This window comes from Pristiophorus japonicus, chromosome 22 (assembly GCF_044704955.1).
Source record: "Pristiophorus japonicus isolate sPriJap1 chromosome 22, sPriJap1.hap1, whole genome shotgun sequence".
NCBI lineage: Eukaryota > Metazoa > Chordata > Chondrichthyes > Pristiophoridae > Pristiophorus > Pristiophorus japonicus.
This window is the reverse complement of record NC_091998.1, coordinates 70,173,237-70,193,441: the sequence shown is the minus strand read 5'-3', so window position 1 is coordinate 70,193,441 and position 20,205 is coordinate 70,173,237. Positions and strand designations below refer to the sequence as shown.

The window sequence follows — 20,205 nt, the reverse complement described above, 5'->3', positions numbered from 1 at the left end:
TTCCCAGGAAAAGGCAGGCTTAGCTCGGACCCATATGGACTCCAATTGCAACACCTTTTTTTTTCAGGAAGTGAGTGGAGCAAAGGAGTAGTTGCTCAATGTCTCCGAACCCTGGCCAGCTTCAGGTGCTTGGACTCAACGCAGGAACCAGAACTGGGCAAAGTGTCGACAGACTGGAGATGTTGGGACTGCTCCCCTTGGAGCAGAAAAGGTTAAAGTGAGATTTAATCGAGGTGTTGATGGAGTACTCCAGTGGCAGGAGAGTCAGTAACCAGAGGACACAGGTTTAAGGTGATTGGCAAAAGAACAAGGGGGAGATGAGGAGAATGTTTTGTGCAGTGCATTGTGATCTGGGATGTGCTGCCTGAAAGGGCGGTGGGAGCAGATTCAATAACAACTTTCAACCTCCGCCTCTGTAACATCACCCACCTCCACCCCTGCCTCAGCCCATTGGTTGCTGAAGCCCCCATCCTGCCTCTGTTACCTCCAGACTTGATTACTCCAACACACTCCTGACTGGCCTCCCACATTCTACCCGACGTAAACCAGAGGTGATCCAAAACCCAGCTGCCCATGTCCTAACTCACACCAAGTCCCACTCACCCATCACCCCCTGTGCTCACTGCCCCATGTCCTAACTCACACCAAGTCCCACTCACCCATCACCCCCTGTGCTCGCTGCCCTGTGTCCTACTCGTACCAAGTCCCGCTCACCCATCACCCCCTGTGCTCACTATCCCGTGTCCTAACTCACACCAAGTCCCACTCACCCATCACCCCCTGTGCTCACTGCCCCATGTCCTAACTCACACCAAGTCCCACTCACCCATCACCCCCTGTGCTCGCTGCCCCGTGTCCTACTCGTACCAAGTCCCACTCACCCATCACCCCCTGTGCTCACTATCCCGTGTCCTAACTTGCACCAAGTCCCACTCACCCATCACCCCCTGTGCTCGCTGCCCCGTGTCCTACTCGTACCAAGTCCTGCTCACCCATCACCCCCTGTGCTCACTACCCCGTGTCCTAACTTGCACCAAGTCCCGCTCACCCATCACCCACTGTGCTCGCTGCCCCATGTCCTAACTTGCACCGAGTCCCGCTCACCCAGCACCCCCTGTGCTCGCTGCCCTGTGTCCTAACTTGCACCAAGTCCCGCTCACCCATCACCCTCTGTGCTCACTACCCCGTGTCCTAACTCGCACCGAGTCCCACTCACCCATCACTCCCTGTGCTCGCTGCCCCGTGTCCTAACTCGCACCGGGTCCCACTCACCCATCACCCCGTGCTTGCTGACCTACATTGGCCTCATTAAGCAATGCCTCGATTTTAGAACTCTCAACCTTGTTTTCAAATCCCTCCATGGCCTTGCCCCTCCCTATCTCTCTAATCTCCTCCAGCCCGCACCCCCCCCCCCCGAGATGTCTGCGCTCCTCTAATTCTGCCCTCTTGAGCATCCCTGATTATAATCGCCCCACCATTGGTGGCCGTGCCTTCAACTGCCTGGGCCCCAAGCTCTGGAACTCCCTCCCTAAACCTCTCTACCTCTCTTTCCTCCTTCAAGATGCTCCTTAAAACCTACCTCTGTGACCAAGCTTTTGGTCACCTGCCCTAATTTCTCCTTATGTGGCTCGGTGTCACATTTTATATTTGATAACACAGGAGTCGGGACGTTTAACTACGTTAAAGGCACTGTATAAATACAAGGTGGTGTTGTGGGAAAGAGACTACTGGGATCGCTCGTTCAAAGAGCTGGCACAGGCACGAGGGGCTGAATGGCCTGCTATCTATAAATAAATGCTCTGCTTTGTCAAGAATGCTGTATAAGATGTGAGCTGAGGTTATGATGGGGAACCTCTGTTGGGAGGTGAGGGAAAATCCCTCTTATACAAACGGACAGAGCATCCCTCAATCAGCATCTCTAAAACAGGTTATCTGGTCATTATCACATTGCTGTTTGTAGGAGCTTGCTGTGCACACATTGGCTGCTGTGCTTCCCACATTACATCAGTGACTGTACTTCACAAGTCCTTCATTGGCTGTAAAGCGCTTTGGGAGGTCCCGAGGCTGTGAAAGGTGAGAGTTAGTTCTGCTCCTCCCTCCCACTCCAGCGCTGGGGTCAAGAATCATGAACCTGCGGGGAGGGTGGGGAGACGGGGATGTTTATAGAATCGAAGATGAAGGAAGGTATAGGCTGCCACGCTGTGTCTTCAGAGGAAGTTGAGTCTCTTCGCCGTCGACACAACAAAACCGCTCTCTGTCATTACAGCTTAACCACATCCTCTCGCCAGCACACAGCACCTTCCCATTGCTCATCCCTGCTCACAAACTGTGACCTGTGACCTGTGGCACCAAAGCTCTCTCAGCTGCTGCTGTTTCATGTCTCCATTCCAGGCACGTTAATCCTGACAGAACAGCGGGGGTTTATCGTAACTTCACTACTTTTCAATTCTATACCCCTTGATATAAGTCCCAGTGCTTTGTGAGCATTTCTGTTGCTTTACTGACCTGCGATGATGCTTTTAATGATTTGCTCACCTCGATCTTTAGATCCCTCTGCTCTTCTACCCCATTCAGCTTCTTATTTTCTAAGGTATGTGACTTTTCTGTTTTTCCTTCCAAAGTGCATCATCTCACATTTATTGATGTTAAACTTCATTTGCCACTTTAACTGCCCAGTCGGCAAGTTTTCTCATTATAGCACTAAAGATTACATCAAAATAAGGGCAGATTTTAAAATGGGGACTGAATGGTGTTTGCTTTCCCCGGCTCTACATTCTAACCCCACTATACCTGAAGATGTCCCTTGCTCTACAATCCCTGTACGCCTTGCCACAGGAGGCCGTCCGCCAGCTAGTTACTGAGTTTTTAATTTGTAATGAATTTTCTCCAGCAGCAAAACAAACTTAGACTCCAGTCCTGGCCCCTGATCCTGACCCACATCCTGGACGTTGGGAAGTGGCCGGCATTTATTGCCCATCCCTAATTGCCCCTCGAGAAGCTGGTGGTGAGCCGTCTTCTTGAAACGCTGCAGTCCGTGTGGTGAAGGTGCTCCCACAGTGCTGTTAGGGAGGGAGTTCCAGGATTGTGACCCAGCGACGATGAAGGAACGGCCGATATATTTCCAAGTCAGGATGGTGTGTGACTTGGAGGGGAACGTGGAGGTGGTGGTGTTCCCATGCGCCTGATGCCGTTGTCCTGCTAGGTGGTAGAGGTCGCGGGTTTGGGAGGTGCTGCCGTTTCCTGAGGGGTGTGCACCATGGTCTTCATTGAAAGTGCGGAGGTTGTGCTGGTGGGGTGAGTACCAAGGCAGGGGCTCACTGTTCCAGTGTGTGAGTGGGTGGGAGTTGTTCGTTGTACACAGACAGTGCTCCTCACTGGGGCTTGGACTATCGAGGCTGCCTGGCTCAGCTCAGTATCACACCTTCTGGGTGGACCATGGGCAGAGACCCTGCACGGAAGCTGCGATTGGTCAGAGGCTGTACACCGTGGAAACCCCCCCCCCCCAACCACCTCCGCTAGTCCCACTGGCCAAATGGCGCGTTGGTAGCCGTTTACCCAGGGGCCTTGGAGGGAGTCTCCTGACGCCTCACGGGTTTGCGGTTATAACCACAGGGAGCACATCCACAATTCTGCAACCAGTGTCCTAACTCGCATCCAGTCCCGCTCACCCATCACCCTCTGTGCCCTGTGTCCTAACTCGCGGTCAGTCCCGCTCACCCATCACCCCCTGTGCTCGATGCCCCATGTCGTAACTCACACCGAGTCCCGCTCACCCATTACCCCCTGTGCCCCGTATCCTAACTCGCGCCTAGTCCCGCTCACCCATCACCCCCTGTGCCCCGTATCCTAACTCGCGCCCAGTCCCGCTCACCCATCACCCCCTGTGCCCCGTATCCTAACTCGCGCCCAGTCCCGCTCACCCATCACCACCTGTGCCCTGTGTCCTAACTCGCGGTCAGTCCCGCTCACCCATCATCCCCTGTGCTCGCTGCCCCATGTCGTAACTCTCACCGAGTCCCGCTCACCCATCACCCCCTGTGCCCCGTATCCTAACTCGCGCCCAGTCCCGCTCACCCATCCACCCCCTGTGCCCTGTGTCCTAACTCGCGGTCAGTCCCGTTTACCCATCACCCCCTGTGCTCACTGCCCCGTGTCCTAACTCGCACCGAGTCCCACTCACCTATCACGCCCTGTGCTCGCTGACCCGTGTCCTAACTCGCGTCCAGTCCCGCTCACCCATCACCCCCTGTGTCCCGTATCCTAACTCGCGCCCAGTCCCGCTCACCCATCACCCCCTGTGCCCCGTATCCTAACTCGCGCCCAGTCCCGCTCACCCATCACCCCCTGTGCCCCGTATCCTAACTCGCGCCCAGTCCCGCTCACCCATCACCCGTGCCCCGTATCCTAACTCGCGCCCAGTCCCGCTCACCCATCACTCCCTGTGCCCCGTATCCTAACTCGCGCCCAGTCCCGCTCACCCATCACCCCGTGTCCTAACTCGCGGTCAGTCCCGCTCACCCATCACCCCCTGTGCTCGCTGCCCCATGTCGTAACTCACACCGAGTCCCGCTCACCCATCACTCCCTGTGCCCCGTCCCGCTCACCCATCACCCCCTGTGCCCCATGTTGTAACTCACACCGAGTCCCGCTCCCCCATCACCCCCTGTGCCCTGTGTCCTAACTCGCGGTCAGTCCCGTTCACCCATCACCCCCTGTGCTCGCTGACCTACATTGACTCCTAGTCTGGCAACATCTCCATTTCAAAATTCTCATCCACGTGTTCAATTCCCTCCATGGCCCTCCCCCCTCCCTACCTCTGTAATCTCCTCCAGCCCCACATCACCGCCCCCCGCCATCCTCGAGATCTCTGATCTCCTCCAATTCTGCCCTCTTGCTCATCCCCCGATTTCCATCGCTCCACCATCGGTGGCCGTGCCTTCAGCTGCCTGGGCCCCAAGCTCGGGAACTCCCTCCCTAAACCTCTCCACCTCTCCACCTCTCTCCTCCTTTAAGACGCTCCTTAAAACCCACCTCCTTGACCCAGCCTTTGGTCACCTGCCCCTAATGTCTCCTTATGTGCCTCGATGACAAGTTTTGTTTGATAATCGCTCCTGTGAAGCGCCTTGGGATGTTTTACGACTTTAAAGGCGCTGTATAAATGCAAGTTGTTGTTATTGTTGTTGGTGAGGCAGTGATCGCACAGAGTGTCAGTCACAGTCTGACTGTTTCCACAGGAAGCACCCAGCCCGGTGGTCATGCTGTAAAAGGAAAGGCTCTCTGTGTTTGTGACATGTTTTTATTCGAAAGAAATGGAGATTTACACAAATGTTTGGTTGGTTAACAGTGACACAGGCAACCGGCTGATTTAACCGTGTTCGTCTCTGGTACTGGGACGCGGGCCAGGGTCGCAGGGCCAGGGTCGCAGGGTCGCAAGGCCAGGGTCAGAGTCGCAGGGTCAGGGTCGCAGGGCCAGGGTCGCAGGGTCGCAGGGTCGCAGGGTCAGGATCGCAGGGCCAGGGTCGCAGGGTCGCAGGGTCGCAGGGCCAGGGTCGCAGGGCCAGGGTCGCAGGGCCAGGGTCGCAGGGTCAGGGTCGCAGGGTCAGGGTCGCAGGGCCAGGGTCGCAGGGCCAGGGTCGCAGGGTCAGGGTCGCAGGGTCAGGGTCGCAGGGCCAGGGTCGCAGGGCCAGGGTCGCAGGGCCAGGGTCGCAGGGCCAGGGTCGCAGGGTCAGGGTCGCAGGGTCAGGGTCGCAGGGTCAGGGTCGCAGGGCCAGGGTCGCAGGGCCAGGGTCGCAGGGTCAGGATCGCAGGGCCAGGGTCGCAGGGTCAGGGTCGCAGGGTCAGGGTCGCAGGGTCAGGTCCATAATGCAAAAACACAGCTGAAAATCCCTCACTGAATCCCGCGTACTCCAACTGGCTGGGATCATCCTGTGCTTCCCCACACTCCTGGTACATGCTCAGTGTGATGGTGTTCCGCTCTGTCCTGAGTCACTGGCTCTCACTGACCCCCACCCCCGCACTGACCCTCCCCTCCCCCCAGGCAGACCCCCCCCCCCCCCCCCCACCTGTCAGCATCCCCTCCCTCATCGGCCCAGAAATCCTGCCCCGCTCCCAGCACGTTTAAACATACCGCAACACTCGGTCGATGAGCTGGTCTCGCCCGTACTGAGCCTGGACAGGAAGTGGCTGAGCCTGGACAGGAAGTGGCTGGACTCGGTGCTACGGATCTCCGCCCGCGAGCATGTCGCCAATCGCTGCCCCGGAATGTCAGGAATGCCGAGCCCCGCCCCGGACTCTCTCCAGCAGAGGGGCTGTGCTGCCAATTGGGAGGGTCCCCATACCCCCACCCACCCCTCCCCATACCCCCTGGCACTGAGGCTCACTGTAGCCCCACCCCCCACTCAGCACCGATTTACAGTTGGATTTCGGGGTCCCACTGGGTGATCCGGTCCGTGTTGCTCCGGTCCGGGTTTGAGTTCACACCTTGGCGCGCGGCGCAGGTGGAGGTCACAGGCCACCGCGATGGGAGATCTCGCTGCTCGGGAAAGGAAAGACGGAGAGAGGGACAGACGGAGAGCGAGGGAGTTGGAGACGGACGGAGAGAGACAGACGGAGAGCGAGTGAGGACTCAGGCCTGTGGCACGGCGATCGAGGCTGTCCAGGCCGGCAGTGGAAGGTTACGCCGGCCGCACGTAGTTCCCGGGGAACGTTCCGAAGCTGTTGGTCCGTCGAGATGTACCTGAGGGACAAAGCGGGCGGGGGCGAGTCAACAAAGCAAGAACTAATATTCTACACTGTCCTGCGTTCCGTGCTCTGTCTCCCGCGCTCTGTCTCGGTCCCGCGCTCTGTGTCCGTGCTCTGTGTCCCGCGCTCTGTGCCCCGCGCTCTGTGTCCCGCGCTCTGTGTCCCGTGCTCTGTGTCCCGCACACTATGTCCGCGCTCTGTGTCCCGCGCTCTGTGTCCCGCACACTGTGTCCGCGCTCTGTGTCCCGCGCTCTGTGTCCCGCGCTCTGTGTCCACGCTCTGTGTCCCGTGCTCTGTGTCCCGTGCTCTGTGTCCGCGCTCTGTGTCCCGCGCTCTGTGTCCCGCGCTCTGTGTCCCGCGCTCTGTGTCTGTGCTCTCGGTCCCGCGCTCTGTCTCGGTCCCGCGCTCTGTCTCGGTCCCGCGCTCTGTCTCGGTCCCGCGCTCTGTCTCGGTCCCGCGCTCTGTCTCGGTCCCGCGCTCTGTCTCGGTCCCGCGCTCTGTCTCGGTCCCGCGCTCTGTGTCCCGCGCTCTGTCTCGGTCCCGCGCTCTGTGTCCCGCGCTCTGTGTCCCGTGCTCTGTGTCCCGTGCTCTGTCCTGTGTCCTGGGGCTTAATACTATGAACACAGACTGTGAGGGCTTCGCTCCCTGATGGGAGACAGCACAACACTTACCCACAAACCAGCCATCGTCGCACTTCTCCATTACATCCACCAGGTCGCCTTCCCTCAGCTCCAACTCATCGCCATTCATAGGATGGTAGTTATACAGTGCTCGGAACCTGCAACAGGGAGTGAACTCAGCAGGTCTGCACCACACACACCTCACGGGAAATTCTAAACCATTCCTCCCCGACCCCGCGACCTCCTCCTCCCCGACCCCGCCCATGCTCCCGACCCCGCGCCCTGCTCCCCCCGACCCCGCGCCTCCCCCTGGCCTCGCCCGCCTCCCCCGACCCTCCCCCCGACCCCGCAACCTCCTCCCCCCTGACCCCGCGCCCTCCTCCTCCCCGACCCCGCCCATGCCCCCGACCCGTGCCGTGCTCCCCCCGACCCCGCGCCTCCCTCTGGCCTCGCCCGCCTCCCCCGACCCCGACCCTCCCCCCGACCCCGTGCCCTCCTCCCCCTGACCCTGCCCCCCCCCGAATGCATTGCGAATGGGAGGTCAGTGAATGAAACTTTTACTCACAGACTCCAACCGGCACCAATCGTAGTTCCTGAAGCCGCCAACTGGGATCCCATTGGCTCGGTGTAAACGATGCGTGACTGCAGGCTGAGGTTAGAGGGCACCCGGCACTGACCAATGGGCAGAGGAGAAAGAAAGAGTTTAGTTACAGCAGCAGGGAGTATGAGCGGTAACAGCATGATCGCACTCAGGCCCGATGCCCACTCGGCGCGGAGAGAGTCCGCCTGCACCAGATCCCGAGCGCCAGGCCACGGCACTTCACAACTTCCGGAAACCCCCTGCGTGCCATTCTGCTCTGCGCGGAGGGAGAGGTTTCCTGAATGGGCTGCCCCTGCTTCTTCACTGTGTCGCCCTCGCCTGCAGTCCGGATACGCCCTGGCGCACTACCTTGCCATCCGGAGGGCTCTCTCTGTGGGAGTCCTCCCCTTTCCCAGCAGCGAGTTGGCACAGAGCAGTCCCGGGTTATATGTTTTTAAATCGGTTCAAGGACTCCCAGGCTGCTCGTGGCTCGGCGTTCCACGTCCGCACAGAGTGTGAGAGGTTGCAAACCCTCTCCCACTATCAATCTCTGGCTTCACTTCAGTCCCACGCTCCTGATCTTTGGGCAGATTGGGGAACCGCCTCGTGGGACTGCTCCTGGGCCTGGCCAAGGTGGCCATCGACAGGACAGGCAGTGGGCAGTCGAGGGGGTCGTTCAGCCCGACTGCCTGCCTCTCTACTGCGGCTACGTTCGTGCCAGGGTGTCCCTGGAAATGGAGCACGCGGTGTCCACCGGTACGCTCGCGGCCTTCCGTTACCGGAGGGACTGGGGTGCATCATCAGTCCCGGGGTTCAGATATTAATTTAATTTGTTAAGGTTCCTTTGAAAGTATTGGTTTAATTTACAAGTTTATTGGTTGTTCCCCTTTAAAAAGGGGACACTTGCTGCCTCCGAATAGGTGATGACATGTCAGCATTTAAAGTAATTAACAAACAGTACCAACATTCCCTGTAACCCTAGCAACCGGGCCCATTTCCTGTAACCCTAGCAATAGGGGCCATCCCTGTACCCCTAGCGACCGGACCTATTCCCTGTAACCCTAGCGACAGGGGCCATCCCTGTTGTCATGTATTCAACTGTCATTGTAACCCATAAACTGACCTAAGTTGTACACCTTGAGAAAACTGACCACTAGGTGGTGAACTTGTGGGAGACGTTCCTAACCTGGACTTTCAGGTATAAAAGAGGAAGCTCCACCCACCTTCTGCACTTGAGGTCTTGGTAATAAAGGTAACTGGTCACAGAGTGACCTTCTCTCAAGTATGGGCCTCGTGTGCATTTATACTGTATAGTAAGGACATATTATTGGCGACGAGAAACTGGGATTTAAACCACGCGAGCATGGCCACTAGCAGCACAGAAGAGAGGTACTATGTTGGTGATGATTGGGACGACTTTATTGAGAGACTACAGCAAAGTTTTGTCACTAAGGAATGGTTGGGACAGGATTCGGCCGACAAACGCAGGGCTCATCTCCTGACGGTTTGTGGGTCCAGGACGTACTCCCTGATGAAGGACCTTCTAGCGCCAGAGAAGCCGGCGGACAAGACGTTCGAAGAGCTCAGTAAGTTGATCGGGGAACACCTTAAACCGGCGAGCAGCATACGCATGGCGAGACACCGGTTTTACAAGCACCTGCGGCAAGAAGGGCAAAGCGTTCCTGACTTCGTGGCAGATCTCCGGCGACTGGCGAGCCTATGTAAGTTCACAGATGCATGCAGAGCGGAGATGCTGCGAGACTTTTTTATTGAGGGCATCGGGCACGTTGGGGTTTTCAGGAAACTGATTGAGACCAAAGACTTGACCTTGGAAGCGGCGGCTATGATAGCCCAGACATTTTTCTCAGGGGAGGAAGAGACCAGAATGATGTACGACAAAAATCTTGGCTCAAGTACGGCAAACGACCAGGGAGTCAACATTGTTAACGCGGCACACAGTTCTCTAGGCAGACAAGGGCAATCGGACATGCCCCAGCATGCAGTCGAACCCAAAGGAGAAATTCAACAGAGACAATGGCTAGCCGAATGGCAATTCATGCCATCGCAATGGACAATGTGGCCAGTAATGGGGCCATCAACACCTGTTAATGGTGCGCTTAAGGACAGTTACAGAGACAGTCAGAGACGATCGACTGGTAATGAACCTCTTGTTTCCAACAACGGGGCCTCCAGCTCATGCTGGAGGTGTGGAGGCAAACACCCAGCCAGAGCTTGCAGGTATCAGCAATATACCTGCAGAAACTGCAACATCAGCAGTCACTTGGCGCATATGTGCAGGAAGCCTGCAGCCAGGTTGATGTACGAGGAGGACGGGCCCGATGTAAGCCATACGAGGCCAAATGAATACTGGGGGAAATCGCTGGAAGCTGAAGTTCAGCGAGTTCATGTGGAGCACATATACAGTTCATATACCAGGATGCCACCGATAATGATGAAAGTGCTCCTCAATGGCATCCCAGTATTAATGGAGCTAGACACAGGGGCCAGCCAGTCCCTGATGAGTATCAAACAGTTTGAAAGGTTGTGGGTGTCCAAGGCCAGGAGGCCAACATTATCGCCGATTGACGCACAGCTACGGACATATAAAAAAGGAGATCATTCAGGTGCTAGGCAATGCCACGGTAGTCGTGACCCACAAAGATTCGGAGAACAGGTTGCCACTCTGGGTTGTCCCGGGGGACGGTCCCGCACTACTGGGGAGGAGTTGGCTGGCTGTCATGAACTGGAAATGGGGCGATGTCAATGCAATTTCTTCTGTGGAGCGAGTATCATGCTCACAGGTCCTGGACAAACTTGACTCATTATTTCGACCCGGCATTGGCACTTTCATGGGGACCAAGGTAGTGATTCACATAAACCCGGATACCAGGCCAGTACACCACAAGGCCAGAGCGGTGCCGTACGTGATGCGGGAAAAGATAGAATGCGAATTGGACCGCCTGCTGAGGGAAGGCATCATCTCGCCAGTCGAATTCAGTGACTGGGCAAGCCCGATCGTGCCGGTGCTCAAGGCGGATGGGTCAGTCAGGATATGTGGCGATTACAAGGCCACCATCAATCGGGTGTCACTCCAAGACCAGTACCTGCTACCGAGAGTGGAGGAGCTCTTTGCGACGCTATCCGGTGGGAAACTTTTTTCAAAATTGGACCTGACCTCAGCTTACATGACCCAGGAGCTGGCGAGTGAGTCGAAGAAGCTGACCACCATCACGACACACAAGGGGTTGTTTGAGTACAACAGATGTCCGTTCGGGATTCGTTCGGCCGCCGCGATCTTTCAACGAAATATGGAAAGCCTCCTCAAGTCGATTCCAAGGACAGTGGTTTTTCAGGACGACATCCTCATCACGGGTTACGATACTGAAGAACACCTCCACAACCTTGAGGAGGTGCTACGCAGACTGGACCGGGTAGGGCTGCGACTGAAAAAGGCGAAGTGCGTCTTCTTAGCTTCAGAGGTAGAATTTCTGGGGAGGGGGGTAGCAGTAGAAGGAATCAGACCCACTGCGTCCAAAACGGAAGCGATCCAGAGAGCACCCGGACCCCGTAACACGACGGAGCTGCGTTTGTTCCTGGGGCTCCTGAACTATTTTGGTAACTTTCTTCCCAAATTGATCACGCTGTTAGAGCCGCTACACGTGCTCCTACGCAAAGGTCACGATTGGGTCTGGGGGGACAGCCAGGAAAGGGCTTTTGATAGAGCACGCAATTTGTTATGCTCCAACAAACTGTTAACGTTATATGACCCATGTAAGAAACTTGTTTCAACGTGTGATGCATCGTCCTATGGTGTCGGGTGTGTGTTGCAGCATGTGAATGCCCATGGTCAGTTACAGCTGGTAGCTTATGCCTCCAGAAGTCTGTCCCAGGCAGAAAGGGGCTACGGGATGGTAGAAAAGGAGGCTCTCGCATGTGTATATGCTGTAAAAAAAATGCACCAGTACCTGTTTGGCAGGAAATTTGAGCTGGAGACAGATCACAAATCCCTCACGTCCCTTTTGGCCGACAGCAAGGCTATAAATGTGAATGCATCGGCCCGCATACAGAGGTGGGCACTCACGTTAGCCGCCTATGACGACACAATTCGGCACAGACCGGGCACCGAAAACAGCGCTGATGCACTCAGCAGGCTCCCACTAGCCACCACTGAGGGGGCTACCGAGCATGCTGCTGAGATGGTCATGGCTGTTGAAGCTTTCAAAGTGAAGGCTCAACTGTGAAAGCCCGTCAGATTAAAGTCTAGACAAATAGAGACCCGCTATTGTCTCTAGTCAAGAAATGTGTCCTGAATGGGGACTGGGCAGCCATGTACGGGGCATGCCCTGAGGAATTTAAACCGTTTCATAGGCGCAAGGATGAACTCTCGATTCAGGCCGATTGTCTACTGTGGGGAAACCGAGTAGTCATGCCCCAGATGGGCAGAGAGGTGTTGATCAGAGAACTTCACAATGAACACCTGGGCATTGTCATGATGAAGGCAATTGCCAGGTCATATGTTTGGTAGCCAGGGATAGATGCAGACCTGGAACTTTGTGTTCACAGGTGCAACACGTGTGCTCAGCTGGGCAACGCATCCGGGGAAGCCCCCCTTAGCCCCTGGCCCGCCAAGCCATGGTCATGCATCCATGTGGACTACGCAGGTTCTATTATGGGAAAAATGTTTTTGGTTGTAGTAGACACCTACTCCAAATGGATTGAGTGTGCCATTTTAAATTCAAGCACATCCTCTGCCACGGTAGAAAGTCTACGGGCAATGTTCGCCGCCCACGGTCTACCAGACACCTTGGTCAGTGACAATGGCCCGTGCTTCACAAGTACTGAATTCCAGGACTTCATGGCAGGCAATGGAATTAACCATGTCAGAACGGCATTGTTCAAGCCGGCCTCAAACGGCCAGGCAGAACGAGCAGTGCAGATAATCAAACAGGGGATGCTCAGAATCCAAGGGGGTTCCCTACAAAGCCACTTATCACGCCTCCTGTTGGCCAATAGATCCCGACCACACTCGCTCACAGGGGTTCCACCCGCAGAGCTGCTAATGAAAAGGACGCTCAAAACCAGGTTATCCCTTATACACCCCACCATGAAAGAAATTGTTGAGAGCAGGCGTCAGTCACAATGTGACTACCATGACAGGAATGCGAGGGCGCGATGTATTGATGTAAATGACCCTGTTTTTGTCCTTAATTACACTGCAGGGCCCAAATGGCTTGCAGGCACTGTGATTGCCGAAGAGGGGAATAGGATTCTGGTAGTTAAACTTACCAATGGACAAATCTGCCGCAAACACATGGATCAAACTAAAAGGAGGTTCAGCAACCCCATAGAAGAAGCAGAGGAAGAACACGATATAGAGTTTACTCCACCACAGGTGATCGAACACCGGAACCAAGTGGAGGAGAGCCCAGTCACTGTGGGCAGTTTGGATAGTCCTGAGGCACCGCAAACAGCAGACACTCAGGCCAGCGCCCAACAACCGGAGCCCCAACTCAGGCGCTCTACAAGGGAGCGTAAACCACCAGAGAGACTTCACCTGTGATCCCAATAAGACTTTGGGGTGGAGGTGATGTCATGTATTCAACTATCATTGTAACCCATGTATAAGCTGACCTAAGTTGCACACATTGAGAACATTGACCACAAGGGGGCGAACTTGTGGGAGACACTCCTAACCGGGACTTTCAGGTATAAAAGGGGAAGCTCCACCCACCTTCTGCACTTGAGGTCTTGGTAATAAAGGTAACTGGTCACAGGGTGACATTTTTTCAAGTATGGGCCTCATGTGCATTTATACTGTATAGTAAGGACATATCACCTGTAACCATAGCAACTGAGCCCATTCCCTGTAACCCTCACGATTGGACCTGTTCCCTGTAACCCTAGCAACTGGGTCCATTCCCTGTAAACCTAGCAACCGGCCTTATCCCTGTAACCCAAGCGACCGGGCCCATCCCTGTAACCCTAGCGACCGGGCCCATCCCTGTAACCCTAGCGACCGAGCCCAACCCTGTAACCCTAGCAACCGGGCCTATCCCTGTAACCCTAGCGACCGGGCCCATCCCTGTAACCCTAGCGACCGGGCCCATCCCTGTAACCCTAGCGACCGGGCCCATTCCCTGTAACCCTAGCTTCTTTCCTAATGGGCAGGGTGGAAGGGAACTATCCCGCTCGCTGTGCTCCCTGAGTGCAGGCTCATCTCGAACCTCCTTTCACCGCATTTCCTGCTAGCTGTAGACACCTGGGAATATTCTAGAGTGAATTCAGCGATTGGATGTTTTTTTGTATTCATTCTCGGGATGTGGGCATCGCTGACATTGCCGGCATTTATTGCCCATCCCTAGCTGCCCTGAGAAAGTAATACATATAATTTTCCTTTAATTCCAGTCGAAGGCCTTACCTGGGAGGGCAGTGCTGGCTGCTGGGCTGAGGATGCAGTTGCCATGGTTACTGGGCCTAGGCCGGGCTGAGGAGTTGGTGACGACTGCAGGAGCCAGGTGCGAGGGGCAGGTGAATCATTTCTGTCCTGATTGGTCAACAAAGCTGGTACTGAATGCTGATAGGTGGGTGGCATTGGTACTGTGTGGTTAATGGTGGATGGCATTGGTAATAAGTGCTGATTGGTGAATGATACAGGAACTGAGTGCTGAGTGGTGAATGATGCAGGAACTGAGTGCTGATTGGTGAATGATACAGGAACTGAGTGCTGATTGGCTGGTAGTTGAGTCAATGAATCTGAGGACTCTCTTTTTGAGGAGGTTGGTGAACTGTTGGGATAGTTGGGATTTGGGGAGGTTGGAACTGAGCCAATGGCGAATTCGCTGGAGTTTTTGACCTTTGGCCTTTTCACCACCTGCACGTAATTGGCTGGAAAGATCCCTTGCCGATTGGTGCCCGTTATTCTCCCCTCGAACCAGTTGTCGTCGACTCTTCGGATCAGTGAGATAGTTTCACCCTGAGCCACAAACACAGAATTAGCTGAGGTAACTTTGGTGTTGTATTTGACCCCAAGGTGAGTTTCTGACCACAGATCTGTCCCATCACTATTTCCTCCTCTGTAACATCGCCCGTCTCCGCCCTTGCCTCAGCTCATCCGCTGCTGAAACCCTCATCCTTGCCTTTGTTACCTCTAGACTTGACAGTTCCAACGCTCTCCTGGCCGGTGCCTCATCTTCCACCCTCCATAAACCTGAGCTGATCCAAAACTCTACTGCCCGTGTCCTAAGTCCGAGTCCCGTGCCCCCATCACCCCCTGTGCTCGCTGACCTACATTGGCTCCCATTCTGACAACATCTCAATTTTAAATCCTCATCCTTGTTTTCAAATTCCTCCATAGCCCTCACCCCCCCCCCCCACCCCTCCCTATCTCTGTAACCTCCTCCAGCCCCACAACCCCCTAAGATCACTGCGTCCCTCCAATTCTGCCCTCTTGAGCATCCCCGATTTTAATCGCTCCACTATTGGTGGCCGTGCCTTCAGCTGCCTGGGCCCCAGGCTCTGGAACCTGGAACTCCCTCCCTAAACCTCTCCGCCTCTCTCTCTTCCTTTAAGATGCTCCTTAAAACCGACCTCTTTGACCAAGCTTTTATTCACCTGAAAGGGCAGGAATAGCAGTTCAACATTCCTGGTCACAGGGTTTTCAGACGAGATAGCGAGGGGGATAAAAAAGGAGGGGGGGTTTGCAGTATTGATTAAAGAAACTATTACAGCAATGAGAAGGAATGGTATGTTGGAGGGATCATCAAATGAGGCCACATGGGTTGAACTGAAAAACAAAAAAGGGGCGATCACATTGCTGGGAGTGCACTATAGACCTCCAAACAGTCAGAGGGAGATAGACGAGCAAAAAGTAGGCACATTTCTGAGAAGTACAAAAACAATAGGGCAGTAATAGTAGGGGATTTCAACTACCCGAATATTAACTGGGATAGAATTAATGTGAAAGGTATAGAGGGAGCAGAATTCTTAAAATACATTCAGGAAAACTTTTTTAGCCGGTACGTAGCAAGCCCAACAAGAGAGGGGGCAGTTCTGGAGTTAGTTTTAGAAAATGAAGCTGGGCAGGTGAAAGGGGTATCAGTGGGAGAGCATTTTGGTGGTAGTGATCTTAATTCAGTTAGATTTAGGGAAGTTATGGAAAGGGACAAAGATAGACCAGGAATAAAAGTTCTCAATTGGGGAATAAACAATTTTACTAAGCTGAGATGGGATTTAGCCAAAGTGGACTGGAAACAGTTACTTGTGGGTAAATCAGTGTCAGAGCAATGGGAGGCATTCAAGGAGGAGATCCGGAGGGTTCAGAGCAAGTATGTTCCCTTAAAGAAAAGGGTGGGACGAACAAATCTAGAGCCCCTGGGAACTTATGTCAGATACCGAGGGCTCAATTCTGCAGAATCTCGAGGAGTATAGGAAGTGCAGGGGTGGAATTGAAAAGGCAATTAGGAAAGCAAAGAGAGGGTATGGAAAATTCGTGGCAAGTAACATCAAGGAAAACACAAAGATATTTATAAATACATTAAGAGCGAGAGGATAACTAAAGAAAGAGTATATATTAGAGACCATAAAGGTAACCTGTGTGTGGAGGAGGAAGATGTGGGTATGGTTCTTAATGAATACTTTGCATCTGTTTTCACAAAAGAGAGGGGCGATGCAGACATTGCAATCAGGGAGGAGGAGTATGAAATATTAGAAGAAATAGTCATAGTGTGAGAGGAAGTATTAAGGGGTTTAGCATTTATGAATGTGGTTAAATCGCCGTTCTGGATGGAATACATCCTAGGCTGTTAAGAAAAGCAAGAGAGGAAATAGCAGAGGCTCTGACCATCATTTTCAAGTCCTCTCTGGCTACAGGTGTGGTGCCGGAGGACTGGAAGACTGCGAACGTTGTACTATTGTTTAAAAAGGGAGTAAGGGGTAGACCGAGTAATTATAGGCCAGTCAGTCTAACCTCGGTGGTGGGAAAATTATTGTAAAAAATTCTGAGGGGCAATATTAATCATTATTTGGAAAGGCATGGATGAATCAGGGACAGTCAGCACGGATTGGTTAAGGGAAGGTGGTGTCTGACTAACTTGGTTGAATTTTTTGAGCAGGTAACAAGGAAGGTCAATGAGGGCAGTGTGTTTGATGTAATCTATATGGATTTTAGCAAGGCCCCACATGGCAGACTTGTGAGAAAAGTAAAACCCATGGGATCCAGGGCAAAGTGGCAAGTTGGATCCAAAATTGTGGCAAAAAGCAAAGGGTAATGGTGGATGGGTGTTTTTGTGACAGGAAGGCTGTTTCCAGTGTGGTTCCGCAGGGCTCAGTGCTGGAACCCTTGCTTTTTGTGGTATATATCAACGATTTATATTTTAGTATTGAATGGGTTAACATGACAATGCGGAAGATGAGAATGTAGTAAAGGAATTTTGCTTTGGAATCAACTGAAGACTGGCCCGCCCACTCACTGAATCTGTCAATGCCCCTTTGTAAATCTGTGCTCCCAGCGATGCAAGTTCCTTAGAGTTTCCACAAGATGGCGGTGAAACTCAGTCCCACACCGCCCAGGATAGAGTGCAGGCGACACAAGAGGCATAGAAAGTAGGACAGAGTGAGAGAGAGAGAGAGAGAGAGAGAGAGAGTGGGAAAGTGTGTGAGAGAGAGAGGGAGAGAGAGAGAGACGGAGTGGGAGTGTGTGGGAAAGTGTGACACAGAGAGAGAGAGAGAGAAAGTGGGACAGAGTGAGAGAGAGAGAGAGAGAGAAAGAGAAAGTGGGACAGAGTGTGTGAGAGAGAGAGAGAGAGTGGGACAGAGTGAGAGAGAGAGAGAAAGAGAGCGAGAGAGAGAGTGGGAAAGTGTGAGACAGAGAGAGGGAGAGAGAGAGAGAGAGAGAGAGACGGAGGGAGAGTGTGTGGGAAAGTGTGTGAGAGAGAGAGAGAGAGAGAGAAAGTGGGATAGAGTGAGAGAGTGGGACAGAGTGTGAGACAGAGAGAAAGTGGGACAGAGTGAGAGAGAGAGAGAGAGAGAGAGAGAAAGTGGACAGAGTGAGAGAGAGAGAAAGTGGGATAGAGTGAGAGAGTGGGACAGAGTGTGAGACAGAGAGAAAGTGGGACAGAGTGAGAGAGAGAGAGAGAGAGAGAGAGAAAGTGGACAGAGTGAGAGACAGAGAGAGAGAAAGTGGGACAGAGTGAGAGAGAGAGAAAGTGGGACAGAGTGAGAGACAGAGAGAGAAAGAGTGGGAAAGTGTGAGACAGAGAGAGGGAGAAAGAGAGAGACAGAGAGAGAGAGACGGAGGGAGAGTGTGTGGGAAAGTGTGTGAGAGAGAGAGAGAAAGTGGGACAGAGTGAGAGAGAGAGAGAAAGTGGGATAGAGTGAGAGAGTGGGACAGAGTGTGAGACAGAGAGAAAGTGGGACAGAGTGAGAGAGAGAGAGAGAGAGAAAGTGGACAGAGTGAGAGACAGAGAGAGAGAAAGTGGGACAGAGTGAGAGAGAGAGAAAGTGGGACAGAGTGAGAGACAGAGAGAGAGAGAGTGGGAAAGTGTGAGACAGCGAGAGGGAGAGAGAGAGAGACAGAGAGAGAGAGGAAAATGTGAGACAGAGGGAAAGGCAGAGAAAGAATGACAGAGAGAGAGAGAGAGAGAAAGACAGAGAGACAGAGAGAGAGAGAAAGACAGAGAGAGGGAGGGAGGGAGAGACAGAGAGGGAGAAACAGAGACAGAGAGAGAGAGAGAGAGAGAGAGAGAGATACAGAATTAGAGATACACACATTAAATTAAATTAGAATTAAAGAATCACAGCACAGAAGAAGGCCATTGGGCCCATTGAGCCCGTACCGACTCTGTGACAGAGCCCCGCATTTTTCCCGTTTGAAATTTACTATTGAATCTGCTCCCACCGCTTTCAGGCAGTGCGTTCCCGATAATAACAACTCACTGCATAAAATAAATTATCCTCATCACACCTCTGGTTCTTCTGTCAATCACCTTAAATCTGTGTCCATGGTTACCGACCCTTCCACCAATAGGAACAGTTTCTCTCTATCTACTCTGTCCAGACCCCTCATGACTTTGAACACCTCGATCAAATCTCCTCTCAACCTTCTCTGCTCCAAGGAGAACAACCCCAGCTTCTCCAGTCTATCCACGTCACTGAAGTCCCTCATCCCTGGAACCATTCTCGTAAATCTCTCTGCTACCTCTCTAAGGCCTTCACATCCTTCCGAAAGTGCGGTGCCCATAATTGGACACAATACTCCAGCTGGGGCCTAACCAGTGTTTTATAAAGGTTTAGCATCATTTCCTCTATTACATAAGAACATAAGAATTAGGAACAGGAGTAGGCCATCTAGCCCCTCGAGCCTGCTCCGCCACTCAACAAGATCATGGCTGATCTGGCCGTGGACTCAGCTCCACTTACCCGCCCGCTCCCCGTAACCCTTAATTCCCTTATTGGTTAAAAATCTATCTATCTGTGATTTGAATACATTCAATGAGCTAGCCTCAACTGCTTCCTTGGGCAGAGAATTCCACAGATTCACAACCCTCTGGGAGAAGAAATTCCTTCTCAACTCGGTTTTAAATTGGCTCCCCCGTATTTTGATGCTGTGCCCCCTAGTTCTAGTCTCCCCGACCAGTGGAAACAACCTCTCTGCCTCTATCTTGTCTATCTCTTTCATTATTTTAAATGTTTCTATAAGATCACCCCTCATCCTTCTGAACTCCAACGAGTAAAGACCCCCCAGTCTACTCAATCTATCATCATAACATAACCCCCCCATCTCCGGAATCAGCCGAGTGAATCGTCTCTGTACCCCCTCCAAGGCTAGTATATCCTTCCTTAAGTAAGGTGACCAAAACTGCACGCAGTACTCCAGGTGCGGCCTCACCAATACCCTGTACAGTTGCAGCAGGACCTCCCTGCTTTTGTACTCCATCCCTCTCGCAATGAAGGCCAACATTCCATTCGCCTTCCTGATTACCTGCTGCACCCGCAAACTAACTTTTTGGGATTCATGCACAAGGACCCCCAGGTCCCTCTGCACTGCAGCAGGTTGTAATTTCTCCCCATTCAAATAATATTCCCTTTTACTGTTTTTTTTCCCCAAGGTGGATGACCTCACATTTTCCGACATTGTATTCCATCTGCCAAACCTTAACCTATCTAAATCTCTTTGCAGCCTCTCTGTGTCCTCTACACAACCCGCTTTCCCATTAATCTTTGTGTCATCTGCAAATTTTGTTTCACTACACTCTGTCCCCTCTTCCA

The 20,205-nt window shown here is 53.3% G+C and overlaps 1 protein-coding gene across 1 annotated transcript in view; it reads right to left on the bottom strand.

Annotated features, from left to right (window-relative positions):
- Positions 1–6,370: 6,370 nt before the first annotated feature.
- The window catches only part of LOC139234661 (vinexin-like), a 133,483-nt gene continuing 119,648 nt past the window's right edge, over positions 6,371–20,205 (bottom strand). Inside the window, exons 10-13 of the mRNA XM_070865343.1 lie at positions 14,360–14,914; positions 7,927–8,033; positions 7,413–7,519; positions 6,371–6,736 (exon numbers count right to left, since the gene is read on the bottom strand). Coding sequence (XP_070721444.1) covers positions 6,675–6,736; positions 7,413–7,519; positions 7,927–8,033; positions 14,360–14,914 — 831 coding nt within the window. The 3' untranslated portion in view covers positions 6,371–6,674. The remainder of the gene's footprint in view (positions 6,737–7,412; positions 7,520–7,926; positions 8,034–14,359; positions 14,915–20,205) is intronic.